This window comes from Populus trichocarpa, chromosome 6, assembly GCF_000002775.5.
Source record: "Populus trichocarpa isolate Nisqually-1 chromosome 6, P.trichocarpa_v4.1, whole genome shotgun sequence".
In the NCBI taxonomy this organism is placed as follows: domain Eukaryota; kingdom Viridiplantae; phylum Streptophyta; class Magnoliopsida; order Malpighiales; family Salicaceae; genus Populus; species Populus trichocarpa.
In genome coordinates, this window is record NC_037290.2 from 27,215,262 (window position 1) to 27,230,877 (window position 15,616).

At 41.0% G+C, this 15,616-nt stretch overlaps 2 protein-coding genes across 10 annotated transcripts in view; both read right to left on the bottom strand.

Annotated features, from left to right (window-relative positions):
- Positions 1-15,616, bottom strand: part of LOC18102882 (disease resistance protein RPV1) — a 202,412-nt gene that overhangs the window by 80,821 nt on the left and 105,975 nt on the right. The window lies entirely within an intron of this gene.
- LOC112325685 (disease resistance protein RPV1) lies at positions 4,447-5,728 on the bottom strand. Its single transcript, XM_024592538.2, has 2 exons — positions 5,408-5,728; positions 4,447-5,314 (listed from the first exon to the last, which is right to left on the bottom strand). The coding sequence occupies exons 1-2, from the start codon at positions 5,720-5,722 to the stop codon at positions 4,484-4,486; spliced, it is 1,146 nt and encodes a 381-aa protein (XP_024448306.2). The 5' UTR covers positions 5,723-5,728; the 3' UTR covers positions 4,447-4,483.

A 15,616-nucleotide genomic window follows, 5' to 3' on the forward strand; every position in this document is an offset into this window, starting at 1 on the left:
ATGCTGATGGTGGTGTTGATGATGATGCTCCTGGTGTGTTCCTCCTGTTGAATACAAGGAATCTGTGTACCGGACTTTGTGCTTCAGCTGCTGGCACAATCGGTTCTTCGACAAGTATTGTTGGTACTTCTTCACCTTCAAGGATCAAATCAATGTTGATCCATTTGACTGCTTCTTGATCATCATTCCATTCCCAAGATTTATCTTCTTCAAAGATAACATCTCTACTCATAATCACCTTCTTCGTGATGGGATTATACAGCTTGTATCCCATCCTTCTTTCACCATATCCGACAAAGATGCATTTCTCGCTTTTATCATCGAGCTTTCTCCTTCTTGCATCTGGGATCTTTGCATATGCCACACAACCAAAGACTCGTAGATGAGTAACACTTGGTTTGTGACAACTCCATGCTTCTTCTGGAATGACTCCTTGCAAACTTCTTGTTGGGCAGCGATTCAGTAGATATACTGCACATGATACAGCTTCAGCCCAGTATTGCTTGGGCAACTTCTTTGCTTTGAGCAGACTTCTTGCCATGTCAAGAATCGTGCGATTCTTCCTTTCAGCTACACCATTCAGCTGTGGTGTATAAGCTGGTGTTGTCTGATGTCTGATGCCTTGTTGTGTACAATAGGCTTCAAAGTCATTTGCTGTATATTCTCCACCTTGATCAGATCTCACGGTTCTGATCATGTAGCCACTTTGCTTCTCCACAATTGCTTTAAAATCTTTAAAACAATTGAATACTTCTGACTTCCTCTTCAGAAAGTATATCCACGTCTTTCTACTAAAATCATCAATAAAAGTGAGGAAGTGCCTATTTTGTCCAGTCGACATAGGCGTTATTGGGCCACACACATCTGTGTGTACTAACTCCAGTGGCCTCTTTGCTTTCCAGTTGACTTCTTTGGCAAAACTGGATCTGTGATGTTTGCTGAGGACACAACTTTCACAGACTTCATCTGGATGATCAATGTGAGGCAAACCTTTGACCATCTTCTTGCTTGCTAACATCTTCAAGCTCGTGAAATTCAGATGTCCAAGCCTCAGGTGCCAAAGCCATTCTTCACTGTTGGTGATGGCATTCAAACACTTTGCTGCGTCATACTGGATGTTCAAAGGAAACATCCTATTCTTGGACATTTTCACATAGGCAATTAATCTCCAATTGTTGTCTCTAATTGTCAGATGACAATTCTTCGAGTAAAAAGTATAACCTCTCTCCATAAGTTGACCTAAGCTGATCAGGTTCTGCTTTATGGCTGGGACATAATAGACATTGGCGATGTAGCTGGAATCGCCGTTCTTCAACTTGATTGGGATGCTGCCTTTACCTTTGAATGGAACCTTTGTGGTATCTCCAAAAGTAACTAGACCTTGCTTGGTCTCATCTAGATCACTAAATAACTCTCGGTAGCCGCACATGTGATTGCTGGCTCCAGTATCTAGATACCATATATTTTCCTGTTTCTCGCCAAGTTCTTGTTGGACAAGAAATGCAGCTTCTTCTCTGTCATCCTTCTCTGCATAGTTGGCTTGCTCACGTATCTCCAACGGAGCTTTCGTTCTGCATTCAGTGCTATAGTGCCCAAATTGATTGCAACTATAACATTGGATATTCCTCTTGTCACGGTTATTGTAACCGCCTCCTCTTCCTCTAGGAGTAAATGCTTGTTGTCCTCGACCTCCTCTGGTGGTGTTTCTACCACCTCTTCCTCTAAAGCTTGTATTCCAAGAACCTCTTCCTTGGAATCTCTGGAATCCTCCTCTGGATTGTTGACTTCCTGCTTGAGTGGTATATCCACTTGTTGAAGTCTCCCCTTGCTCATATCTGTCCTTGAGAGACAGCTTTGCTTGTAAGGCATGCTCGATGGCCTTATCTCCATTTCGCTTTACAATCTTCTGCTCATGAGCTTGCAAAGAACTCATAAGTTCATCCACTGTCAACTTGTCCACTTCCTTGGACTCTTCAATAGCGACAACAACAAAATCAAATTTTGGATCTAGGGATCTCAAAATTTTCTCAGTAATTCGAGAATCGATGATGGCTTCTCCATTTCTCCTCATCTGATTGACTATCACCATAATCCTTGTGTGATAATCAAAAATAGATTCTGAGGACTTCATTTGCAATAACTCAAATTCACCTCGCAAAGATTGAAGACGAATCTTCTTGATTCTGTCAGCACCTTTGTATTTTTGTTGGAGAGCCTCCCATATGTCTTTTGATGTTTCAGCGGAAGCTATGATCTCGAATGTGTCTTCATCAAGACCTTGATAGATGATCGTCTTTGCTTTGTTGTCTTTCTTTCTGTTGACTTTCAAGGCTTGCTTCTGTGCCTCTTGTAAAACATCTTCTTCTTCTTTGGACTCTGGTTCATCATAACCATAGTGTACAATCTCCAAACACTCTTGTGAACCAAGGAATGCCTTTAATCTGATGCACCAACTATCATAGTTGTCTTTGGTCAGCTTCGGGATGAGTGTTTGTGTACTTTCTGTAGTCATTTTGCTCTTTGAATGACAATATCACCTTCTGTGAGTTGAATTTGGCCAAACGGACACTGTAGATCGATCCGGAATGGTCCAAATAGTAGGGAACCGGTCTGACTTTGTAGAAATCGGGTCCGAAAATGGGTGAACCGGTCAAAATACCGATTCTGGGCGTCGGGCGGTTCGCTGGGGTTGAACCGGGAATATTCTGCGGAATATTCTATCGGCTCGGCTGCGGCGCGGCGTGCGGCGCGGCTTGGGAAGGGAATATTCTCTGGAATATTCGTCGGCTCGGCTGGAGGCTCGGCTCGTGGGGATCGGCTTGTAGGCTCGGCTCGGCGCGAATATGGCGCGCGTGTGAAGCACTCGTCTTCAACCTCTGGGCGCGTCGTCTGCGCGTGGTCAAACAGTGCAGAATCTTCAGGTGGCGCGTGTGGCCTACCTCCGTCTCCGATCAAGCTGATTTTTGCTCCAGTGAGTTCGTATGGATGAGCTCTACACGGTGGAATGATCAAAACTTGTTTTGGACAACTTTGAAAATTCGGATATCTCCCAAAACACTTCTGTTTTTCTGACGAACGGGGCTCTGATACCAATTTGTTGGTGGGAGAGACCACTGGTGGTGGCTCTGATACCAATTGTTGGTGGGAGAAACCACTGGAGGTGGCTTTGAAACACTCAGAGGGGATAAAACACAAAGTTTTATTTCAAGAACAAAAGCTTACAAACACAAAAAGCTTACAATACACGCCCTCTCTCTTCTCTCTAGTGTTTCTCTCTAATCTCTCCCACACAAAATAACATAAGCTTAGCTAGCTATTTATACACAAATTCAAAACAAGATAATTCAACCTTCAAGTGTGAAGGCGGCTGGCGGCATGCAGCTGGTGGCTGGCGGCTAGTCGGTGGCAGCTGGTGGTTGCCTTCCTTGACCATCTAGATTGAGTTTAATATTCAACAGTTCTGAGGCAATCGATATGGAAGCAGATTGTGAATGTAATGCTTAATGATATGATTAATCATGATTATGATGGATGCAATATCCGCCAACCAATTAGCAGGAGTACTAAGGGGCTCCTGTGAGCAAGATTTAGTGGGATATGCAAGTGATCCGCATATGCGTTCACATTTTATTCAATAATGATGTTTCTTCAGTTATTGTTATGATAGTACTGGAGACAAATTAACAAGGAGAGATATGCACTGGCGATACGAATGAGAACTAGATAGATATCCGGCGATATGTTGCGTGCTGAGTTATTTTTTTATGAATAGAAAAATACTTATGTGATATATGTTACAAGTTCTAGACCTCTCTTTGCAAAATACCACCAATCGATATTGCCATCATGGTAATAATTTCTATTACCATGGAAAGCACAATAATAATTTCTAAAAATACGAGAAGCTATTTCAAATTTGGCTACGTGTGCTGCATCATCATCATCATCATCGCTACTGTTGTGGGCATTGATAACTTCATCCTTTGATTGGATATCATCATCATTTCCTTCCTCTTCATGCAACCATTGGACACCAATCGCCTTTACTTGGAAAGCTGGACCAAGTGGAAGCACTGAAATACTCACGTCATCACCATTATCAAATGTAGGATCATCGCCCCCTAATTTCCTGTGGCTTAGCGTTTGGATTTCACCAACCCCACGCTCGTAACGCATAGGGCAAGTAGAGGTTTCAAAAAGCATGGATCGACCACTGGTATTGTTTCTGATTTCAATATAAAAAGGACGACAACGACCGAACCCTGACATCATACAACACCTTGTGAACAAATTAAATCCACATATCCGGAGCGTCCCAGGTGAGGATATTTTGAATGAAAAGTTATATCTACAAACTCATTCTGAATTAGCCATTTATCCTCTTCTTCCTCCTCATAAAACACCCTTAACTCCTCATCTTCATCAAATACATATACGTTGAATTTGCCATGATCAAATAATACCTGTACCACCAAAACAAAGTCTATAAAATGAGCAAAAGAAAAGTATTCAAATGTAGATTTCCAAAACAATAAAATGGGTGAGGGAGGACCTCAAATCTCGATGTCTGTATTTGAGCACAAACCGTTTCCATTATTCTGAACATGTGAGAGTCAAACTTTTGGATTAATTCTTGCTTTATCCGATCTTGGAACTCGGCTAAGTGATCACAACCATCTGCTAAAATCCAACGGTGTCGATTTGCAAGGCTTTGCAGTGAATAGCAAAAGGACACATCTAACGAATCCAAATGGGATGGAAGCTCTGGGAGTGCCTGAAGCATTTTGCAATTTCTTAAAATCAAAACTCTGAGCAGACCAAGATCCTTGATGCTTTCTGGAAAAAAACGAATTGGAGTTCCACTTAAATCTAGACTCTCCAAGAAGCGTGGCAGTGAAAACAAGGTAAATCTCAACATTTTCCTCGCTGAAAACCTAGAGGGAAAGAATAGCTTCAACGGAAGAGATGTAATGTATGATGCACTTGCAACAATTCCATCACTTTGAAGCAACTTGCGCCCTTGATGATGCTCTAACTCCATATTCATGCTGTCAAGATTTGAGCAACCATCTAAAACCAGCTCTTGAAGTGAATTGAATCTACTCAATTCTTCTGGAAGCTCCATAAGACTTGTACAATTTCTTAGATTTAAGATCAACAGTTTTTGTAAATCACCAATAGAATTGTGAATTTGAACCAAACGGACGCAGTCTTCAAGTATTAGCTTTTCAAGGGCTGGGAGACCCGAGAAGTCAGGGGTTCTAATGAGATCACGAGAGTGACGGAGATCAAGAACTTTTAATTTTGGAAGAAACTGTGACAATACATGAATTTAGCTGTTATCAATTGAAAACGAGAGAGATAGCTATAGAGACTGTGACAATACATGAATTTAGTTTATACATACCAGTTTGCCTTTCCAAGCATCAACTAGACAACTTCTGGATAGATCAAGAACCACAAGCTTCTCCAAGCATACGTGATTTGGTATGGATCTCGAAGACAATCCATGCCAACATAACCATATCAAATTCTTGGGAAAGTGCTCAAAACTTCCATGAAAATTAGTGTAGTTTAGTTGGAGAAATTTTACATCTGTCATCTTTCTAAAAGCATCCGTGCTGAGGATAGGAAACAAACTTGTTTGTAATTTTCCCCCATCGGAAAAATCAGAAAGCCATTGTTGAAAGAAGTTAAGCATGTGGCGCTTTCGGCTTACCATTGAATCAGTACAACAACTTTTGCATAATTTGTTGTGCATACTGGACCGAAAGCAAACACAAAGAAAACACAAAACAAGCAGATTTACGTGGTTCCCCAAAACCGGGTACGTCCACGGAGGCAGCAGATTGTATATTATTGGAGGAATGATACAAACACTCAAATCAACCCAGTACAATCCCACAAAACCCAGTGTTTTACTCTTACACTCGGTGTTTCTCTCAAATCTGCACTTTCTCACTCTCACAGTTGCACTTACACTCACTGCATACTTCCTCTACACTTACACTCACTGCACTCTCTATCTCCATTTATACAAGAAAGAAGAGCCTTGGCAGTAACCCATGTGCAGCCTAATAAATGCCAACCAACTACTACAAGAAGAAAGTCATGGTGGTTGGAAAAAGGTTGATAAATTTGCAAATGTTGACAATTTGCTACAAATCTCCACCTTGGCAAGATTTTTCCATCCAATGCTCGTGATCAATCAATGCTACCTCCAATGCGTCATATGACGCTGCACCCTGAAGGTGCTCAACACCGAGAGATGTTGACCAAGTCCAAACAATGTTGGAACTTGATCCCTTAGACACATTTTATGAGCATGTCAGCTGGATTATCTGCGGTACCAATCTTCTGTAGCAGAATATCCCCTTCATCCACAATTTCTCGAACAAAATGAAATCGAACATCGATGTGCTTGGTGCGGGAATGATGAACCTGATTCTTTGCAAGACAAATAGCACTTTGACTATCACAATGGACATCCACGTGCTCTTGAACAATTCCCAAATCTTCAATCAACCCATGTAACCAAATAGCTTCCTTGAAAGCTTCTGTTACTGCCATGTACTCTACCTCAGTTGTTGACAAAGCTACTGTTGATTGTAAAGTTGACCTCCAACTTACAGACCCTTTAGCAAGTGTAAACACGTAGCCTGTTGTGGAACGACGCTTGTCTAAGTCACCAGCATAGTCCGAGTCCACATAACCAACTAAATTTTGCCCAAGTCTATCATCCCTCTCAAACTTCAAACCAATATCAGTTGTGCCATGAATGTTCCGTAGAATCCACTTAAATGCCTGCCAGTGACCCTTTCCCGGATCATGCATATACCTGCTCACCATACTGACAGCATGTGAAATATCTGGTCTCGTACAAACCATTGCATACATTAATGCACCAACTGCATTTGCATACGGAATTTGAGCCATATGTTTGCGCTCTTCCTCTATGCGTGGAGACATTGAAGCACTTAGCTTAAAATGAGGAGCTAATGGTGTGCTTACAGCCTTGGTCTTACCATCTACCCCAAATCTCTGTAGAATTTTCTTCAAGTATTGGGTCTGTGTCAAACAGACTGTGCCTTTTCTTCTGTCTCTCTGAATCTCCATGCCAAGAATCTTCTTAGCTTCTCCAAGATCCTTCATTTCAAACTCAGTTCTCAGTTGAGCTTTCAGTCTATCAATCTCCACCTTGCTCTTCGATGCGAAGAGATTTTTCTAGGACTCCAAGTGAGAAGAGATTTTTCTTCAAGTCAGGTACATACCGTACATCTGTTAGTGTCTTGACTACCCCATTATGCATCTTCAGATGGATAGTCCCAATCCCTTTGATCTCACAAACATCATCATTACCCATCAACACAACTCCTCCATCGAACTCCTCGAGTCTCGAGAATAAGTGCTTGTTAGGGCACATGTGATAGGAACATGCAGAATCAAGAATCCATTCACCAGAATGGTTTTCTGGTGATGAGACCATGAATGCAGAGTCTTGTTCATCCTCATCTCGTGCAATGTTCACTGTTGGTTCATCTTTTTCCTTGTTGCCCTTGATTGGACAATCTTTCTTCCAGTGCCCCTTTTTGTGACAAAAGGCACACTCATCTTTTGCAAGATATCGTCTGTTTGATGATTCTCCTCTGGATTTTGAGCGAGATCTCCCTCGCCCTCGAAATCTTCTGGGGTTTGTTCTGCCTCTAACTATCAATGCTTCTGACGTTGACTCCTTATGAACAATCTGGTCCTTCTTCCGATACTCATTGTTCACCAAAGCATTGGACACATCAATGAATTTAATCTTTTCTTTACCATACAGTAAAGTGGTGACGAGATGTTCATATGTGTCAGGCAGTGAATTCAATAATAGCAGAGCTTTATCTTCATCATCAATTTCCACATCTAAATTCTTCAAATCAGCTATCATTTTATTGAAATCATTTAGATGCTCATTCATAGAAGTACCTTTCTTGTGCTGAAAATGGAAGATCCTTTTCTTCAAGTAGAGACGATTCTCTATACTCTTCTTCATAAACTTATCCTCCAGTGCTTGCCATAATTCCTTTGCAGAGTTTTGTTCTGAAAAGGCGTACTTCTGATCCTTTACAAGACAAAGTCGGATGGAACTGCAGGCCAACCGATTTATCCTTTCCCAGCTTTTATCATCCAAATCCTCCGGTTTATCTTCTAGAGTGAAATCCAAATTCATTTGGACAAGCATATCCATGACTTCACATTTCCACATGCCAAAATTACCTTTCCCATCAAACTTCTCCACCTCAAATTTGGTACTCGATACCGGGATGTATTGTGGAGGTATACTAGCATTCCCCGCTGATCTTTCTTCTGGAATATCAGCCATTAGGACATCTTTGGATTACAAATGGACTCCCGAAATTGTTAAAACACACACTTTTATGCTCAAAAGAGCCAAAACAGTAACTTCGATGTGCTGTTTCACAAAACGGACACCACGGTTGCGTCCGGAATGGTTGAAAATGCTCGGAACCAACTTGACTCGGCCAAAAAACGGGTCAAAAAATCACTGAGTTGGCCAAAAAACCAATTTGACCGAGTTGACTCAGGGAAGGAATATTCTGTCTCTGATAAAGAATATTCTGTCACGGGAATATTCTCTTACTGGTAACGGAATATTCTTATTCTGTCAAGAGAATATTCTGTCACTGTTGGATGACGTGGCTGATGATAGGGCGATGTGGACCCTCTGTTGATGACGTGGATGATGATGCAGCCCCTACGTGTCGGATGACGTGGCTGTCTTCTCAGGCGAGAATTCCGGCACTGACTGGTTTTTCCGGCGGATTTCTGGCGAAACTTCGGCGAGCTCTACAGGGCTCGTTTCAACTCCGATTTCGACGATCTTTATATCGCCGGACTCGTATGGACGAGAGGAATCTCCGCAGCTGGTCAAAAGCAAGATCTGAGAACTTTGAAAATTCTGCAACTTTGAACAGAGAGCTTAAAAACGTGTTTTTCTGTGTTTAAGCTTCCCTAATGCTCTAATACCAATTTGTTGTGCATACTGGACCGAAAGCAAACACAAAGAAAACACAAAACAAGTAGATTTACGTGGTTCCCCAAAACCGGGTACGTCCACGGAGGCAGCAGATTGTATATTATTAGAGGAATGATACAAACACTCAACTCAACCCAGTACAATCCCACAAAACCCAGTGTTTCACTCTTACACTCGGTGTTTCTCTCAAATCTGCACTTTCTCACTCTCACAGTTGCACTTACACTCACTGCATACTTCCTCTACACTTACACTCACTGCACTCTCTATCTCCATTTATACAAGAAAGAAGAGCCTTGGCAGTAACCCATGTGCAGCCTAATAAATGCCAACCAACTACTACAAGAAGAAAGTCATGGTGGTTGGAAAAAGGTTGACAAATTTGCAAATGTTGACAATTTGCTACATAATTATCTTCCATTAATGCATGCATATCAATAGTAAGGCCACACAATTTTTCAGCATCCTGCATAATATTATTAAAAGTACATGAGAAAGGAAAGTAAATGAAAGAATATATTAAGGCACCACAAACCATTTAAGTAGACGTATAAAAAAATTGAGCTACTTACAGTAGTTCCTTTCAAAACAGTACAAGCATCCTCGTGACGCCATATTCTTTGACATTTGGGAGATTCTTGATGAGCAATTTCCCTTTGTCAAGATATCAAATGCTCTGCTTCAGCCACCTCTGCTTCAGCCACCTGTCAAAGAGAATAGAGAATATAATGGTTAGCAAGTTTGTTAATATTGTTAGGCAGTTAATGAATTCTGTTACAGTTGAGTAGAAAACGTAACCAAGCTTCTCATCTTCTGTTGATATAAAATGAATGTAACAATGCTGGGAACGTATCAAGTGAATAAAACACATAGACATTTTCTTCTTCCTCTGCATTACAGCAGCATCTTTCCCTACTTCTATTTTGCTTCTTGTTCATCTCTGTAACAATTCTTGCTAGATTTCATGGTATCAGAGCTTAGGATTGTTAGTATCTTGTGAGCTTGTGATTTCTCTGCTTCTAATCTCTGTTTCTGGCGTTATTATCACCATATTCAACCAAAAAATTTCATAATAATGATCTGCCTATCATCTGTTTGATATATTGTCAAATTGAAAGACTTCTCTTCAAACACTCTTCTCAAACCTGTGATTCTCTTCCTCTTCTATCGCTTGAACTTCAAAAATGGTAACAACTTCTCAACTACAGATCATCCAATCTCCCATTACCTCTTTACTTCCTACAGTTTCAATAGCAGTAACCGTTAAATTGGATGACACAAATTACCTCATCTGGAACTTTCAAATGCAAATTCTACTGGAGAGTCATGGTATTTTAGGATTTGTTGATGGATCAACAAAGTGTCCACATCGGTTTGATGTAGCCTCTGATGTTGAAGGTGCTGAAACTGATGATTACAAAATTTGGAAAATGCATGACCGGGCATTGATGCAGTTGATTATTGCTACCCTCTCTTCAACTGCAATCTCTTACGTTATTGGATGTGTTAGCTCTCATGACATGTGGATTCAACTGAAGGATAGATTTTCCACAATCTCTAAGGCACGAATTTTTCAGATGAAAAGTGAGCTTCAAACCATCAAGAAGGGCTTCGATACTGTGACTCAATATTTGCAGAAAATCAAAGATGCTCGGGATCATCTTTCTGCAGTAGGGGTTTATTTTGAAGATGATGACATTGTCATCTTAGCTCTCAATGGTCTTCCTTCTGATTATAACACCTTTCGGTGTATGGTTCGCGGCCGAGACAACGTGTTATCTCTTAAAGATTTTCGGTCTCAATTGCTGGCTGAAGAAGCTACTCTTGAGCAAACTTATTCTGCTGCTTTGTTTGTTCCTGCAATGATGGCTCAACATCAAGTATCTCCTGGCAAAGCTCTTGTTCTTGATGAAGGTAACTCTCATTCTCATCCTTCAAGCTCCAAGTCTACTCTACCTCCTGGTTTCCATGGAGGATTTAATGGTCATAACAATGGATTTCATGGTTCCAATGGTGGATACTTTGGCAATCAGGGGTCTCACTTTAAGGGACGTGGCAGAGGACGTCATCAGTATCAGTTCAGTCCACGTCCTTATCAGGTTCCACCTACGTCTCACCCTGGTATTCTTGGTCCTGGCATTGACATTCCTACATGTCAAATTTGCACTAAGAAAGGTCATGTAGCTGCTGATTGCTATCAACGTCACACTCTGCCTCCTAATTCTGCCTCTTCCATTCAATGTCAAATTTGTTGGAAATTTGGGCACACTACTGTTCAGTGTTATCATCGAGGTAATTTCAGCTATCAAGGCCAGCCTCCCTCCAGTAATCTTAGTGCTATGCATGCAGCGTTCCCACCTCCTTCTCCTCCAGAACAATTTTGGGTGGCTGATACTGGCGCCACCACACATATGACCTCTGATTTGGCTCAACTTAATCTGGCTGCACCTTTCTCAGGAGCTGATACTGTTACCACTGCAGGAGGTTCAGGTTTGACCATTTCTAATATTGGTTCCTCTAATCTGGATGTTCCTCATTGCTCCTTACAATTAAAGCAAGTTTTGCATGTGCCAAAACTCTCTCAACACTTGTTATCGGTTCATAAGCTGTGCAAAGATAACAACTGCCGTTTTATTTGTGATGCTTTTGGTTTTTGGATTCAGGACAAAATCACGGGGAATGTTCTCCTCAAGGGACTGTGTAGAGCTGGGTTATATCCTATTCCTTTCTCTTTTTCGTTTCCTTCACAGTCTCTCTTTCCAAATAATCTGGTTTGTTATCTTGGTAAACAGGTCAACACAAGTCTTTGGCACAAGCGTTTTGGTCATCCTTCTAGCACAGTCACCTCTGCCATGTTAAAACAATCCCAGATTTCTTTCACATCAGACACATCCAAATTTGTTTGTACCACTTGTTTAGAAGGTAAACTTGCCAAACTTCCTTTTCCTTATCCGGCAGTTAAATCTGTTAAACCTTTAGAGGTCATTCATAGTGATGTTTGGGGGCCTTCTCCCACTGTATCTGTTGAAGGTTTCAGATATTATGTTAGCTTCATTGATGAATGTACTCGTTTTACTCGGATTTTTCCAATGATCAATAAAGGAGAGGTTTATTCCATTTTTGTTTACTTTCATACCTTCTTAGTTACTCAATTCTCTGCTACTCTTCGAGTCTTTCAGAGTGATGGGGGTGGTGAGTATCTTAGTAATAAATTCAAACATTACCTCCTTACCAAGGGTATTATCCATCAAATGTCTTGTCCCTACACTCCGGAACAAAATGGCCTTGCTGAGCGTAAACATCGGCATATTTTAGAAACAGCCATCACTCTATTACAAACTGCCCATTTACCTCCGAAATTTTGGTTTCATGCTTGTGCTACTTCCATTTTTTTTATTAATAGAATGCCCTGTCAAATTCTTCAACACAACTCACCATATTTCCTGCTCTATGGTTCTCCACCGGTTGTTCATCATTTGCGAATTTTTGGTTGTGCTTGTTTTCCTTTACTCAAGCCTTATAATTCTAACAAGCTTCAGCCTAAGACTTCCACTTGTATTTTTCTGGGGTATGCAGGTCAGTATAAGGGGTATATTTGTTTTTCTATTTGCACAAATCGTTTCTTTGTCACTAGACATGTTCTATTTGATGAATCCATGTTTCCTTACTCACATGTGCTTCTTGTATCCCCTTCCACTTCCTCATCCCCTTGTCTACATCCCACTGTGTTCCTTCTTATTTCTCCTCCTACTCCAGCGGCTGCATCTCAGCCTCTACTGTCTTCCAGTTCCTCTTCTCAGTCTGCACTATCTCACAGTTCCTCCTCACAGCCTACACTGTCTCCGCCTCTGCCCATTCTGTCATCTACACAGTCCCCTCTCCCTGTTGATCCTGACTTCCAGCCTGAGAATCTATGTGTGGTCTTACCTCTTTCACCACTAAATCTTCATCCCATGACCACCAGGTCTAAGAATGGTATCTCCAAAAGAAGGGCTTACTCTGCCTCTGTACAATTTGTTGCTTCTTCTCAGGTTGAACCCCATTCTTTCAAGGCTGCTTCCACCATTCCTGAATGGCAGTCTGCTATGCGGGAGGAGCTTGATGCTCTTCATGCCCAAGGTACTTGGGACTTGGTGCCTCTCCCACCTGCCAAGAATCTTGTTGGCTGTAAATGGGTCTACAGAATCAAAAAGAATGCGGATGGTTCTATCGCTAGGCATAAAGCTCGGTTGGTGGCCAAGGGTTTCAGTCAAGAGGAAGGTATTGACTATAATGAAACCTTTAGTCCTGTCGTGAAACCTACTACGGTTCGTTTGGTCCTTGCTCTTGCAGCTCAGTTTAACTGGTCTTTACGGCAGCTTGACGTTACCAATGCCTCTTTGCATGGTCTTCTGCATGAGGAGGTTTATATGACTCAGCCCCAAGGTTTTGTGAGTAAGCTTCATCCTTCTGACTTTGTTTGTAGACTCAAGAAGTCGTTATATGGCCTTAAACAGGCTCCCCGTGCCTGGAATGAACGCTTTACCAGTTTTTTACCAAGTTTGGGGTTTCAAGCTCCTGCCGATCCCTCTTTGTTTGTTCAGCATTCTTCTCTTGGTGTTGTGATTTTGCTACTCTATGTTGATGATATCATACTTACTAGTAGTCATGCTTCTCTTCTTTCTTCAGTCATTGATGCCTTGACTCAAGAATTTGATATGAAGGATCTCGGCAGGTTGCATTATTTTTTGGGACTGCAGATCTCTTATCTCCCTTCCGGTTTGTTTGTGTCCCAGACAAGTTACATCACTGACTTACTTGGTAGAGTTGATTTACAGCATTCCAAATCTTGTGATACTCCTTGTCTTCCTCATCATCATTTGCTTAAAGATGATGGACAGCCTTACTCTCATCCTCAACAGTATCGCAGCATTGTTGGCGCCTTGCAGTATCTAACATTCACAAGGCCTGATATTGCCTTCTCTGTGAACCAGGCTTGCCAATTTATGCATAATCCCATGCATTCTCATGTTGTTGCTGTCAAACGGATCTTGCAGTATCTTAAAGGTACCCTTGATGTTGGTCTTCATTTTCAGGCTGGTCCTCTTAATCTCCAAGCTTATAGTGATGCTGACTAGGCCGGTGATCCCAATGATCGACATTCTGTCTCTGGCTCTATTGTCTTCCTCGGCTCCAGTCCTATTTCTTGGGCTTCTAAGAAACAACATACTGTTTCTCAATCCTCTACTGAGGCTGAGTATCGCGCTCTCGCGATTGCTGCTGCTGAACTTGCCTGGATTCGTCAGCTTCTCTGTGACATTCACATTCCTTTACATATCCCTCCGATCATTCATTGTGATAATATCTCTGCTATTTCCCTTGCTTCCAATCCTGTTTTCCATTCCAGAATGAAGCATCTCCAAATTGATTATCATTTTGTTCGCGAACGTGTTATCAAAGGTGATTTGTTGGTTCAACATGTCTCTTCTGCTGATCAATTTGCCGATATTCTCACTAAAGGCCTTTCCACTCCTTTATTTCGGCATCACTGTTCCAATCTTATGCTTGGTTCCTCCAAGCATATGATTGCGGGGGAATGTCAAGATATCAAATGCTCTGCTTCAGCCACCTCTGCTTCAGCCACCTGTCAAAGAGAATAGAGAATATAATGGTTAGCAAGTTTGTTAATATGGTGAGGCAGTTAATGAATTCTGTTACAGTTGAGTAGAAAACGTAACCAAGCTTCTCATCTTCTGTTGATATAAAATGAATGTAACAGTGCTGGGAACGTATCAAGTGAATAAAACACATAGACATTTTCTTCTTCCTCTGCATTACAGCAGCATCTTTCCCTACTTTTATTTTGCTTCTTGTTCATCTCTATAACAATTCTTGCTAGATTTCACCCTTCCCATAGCTCTTACTAATTGATGCATCCACAACCTTTGATCAAATGATCTGAAAATAATATTTTTTATTTTTAAAAAATTATTTTTAATATCAGCATATTAAAATGATCTGAAAATATCAAAAACATATTAATTTAAAATAAAAAAATAAAAATATTTTAAATGTTTTAAAATATATTCATAAAATATAATACCAAACATATCTTAATGGCCCAAGACATGAGCATGGTTTTAAAATTGAGAGAGAAAGGGTGGATTGTAATTTTAAGGGCATCCCTACAAATCTGACCAAATAAATGTACGGCAACGTTGAAATTGCCACCTATAAATATTATCTGTACCCCCAAAACAAAGTCTATAAAATGAGCAAAAGACAAATATTCAAATTTAGATTTCAAAGACAATAAAATGGGTGGGGGGGGGGAACTGAAATCTCGATGGCTGCCGTTTCCATGATTCTGAACATGTAAGAGTCAAATTTTTGGATTAATTCTTGCTTTATCCGATCTTGAAACTCAATTAAGCAACGGGACATATCTAACGAATCTCAAAAGGACACATCTAACGAATTCAAATGAGATGGAAGCTCTGGGAATGCCTAAAACATTTTGCAATTTCTTAAATATAGGTGTCTGAGCAGACCAAAATCCTTGATGCTTTCTGGAAGAAAACAAATTGGAGCTCCACT

Excerpts from the sequence above, each read along its gene's own strand:
- LOC112325685 (XM_024592538.2), bottom strand. The coding sequence starts at position 5,722 with ATGGTAAGCCGAAAGCGCCACATGCTTAACTTCTTTCAACAATGGCTT. Across the intron at positions 5,315-5,407 it reads ATGCTTGGAAAGGCAAACTG|TTTCTTCCAAAATTAAAAGT; the intron begins GTATGTATAAAC and ends GTATTGTCACAG.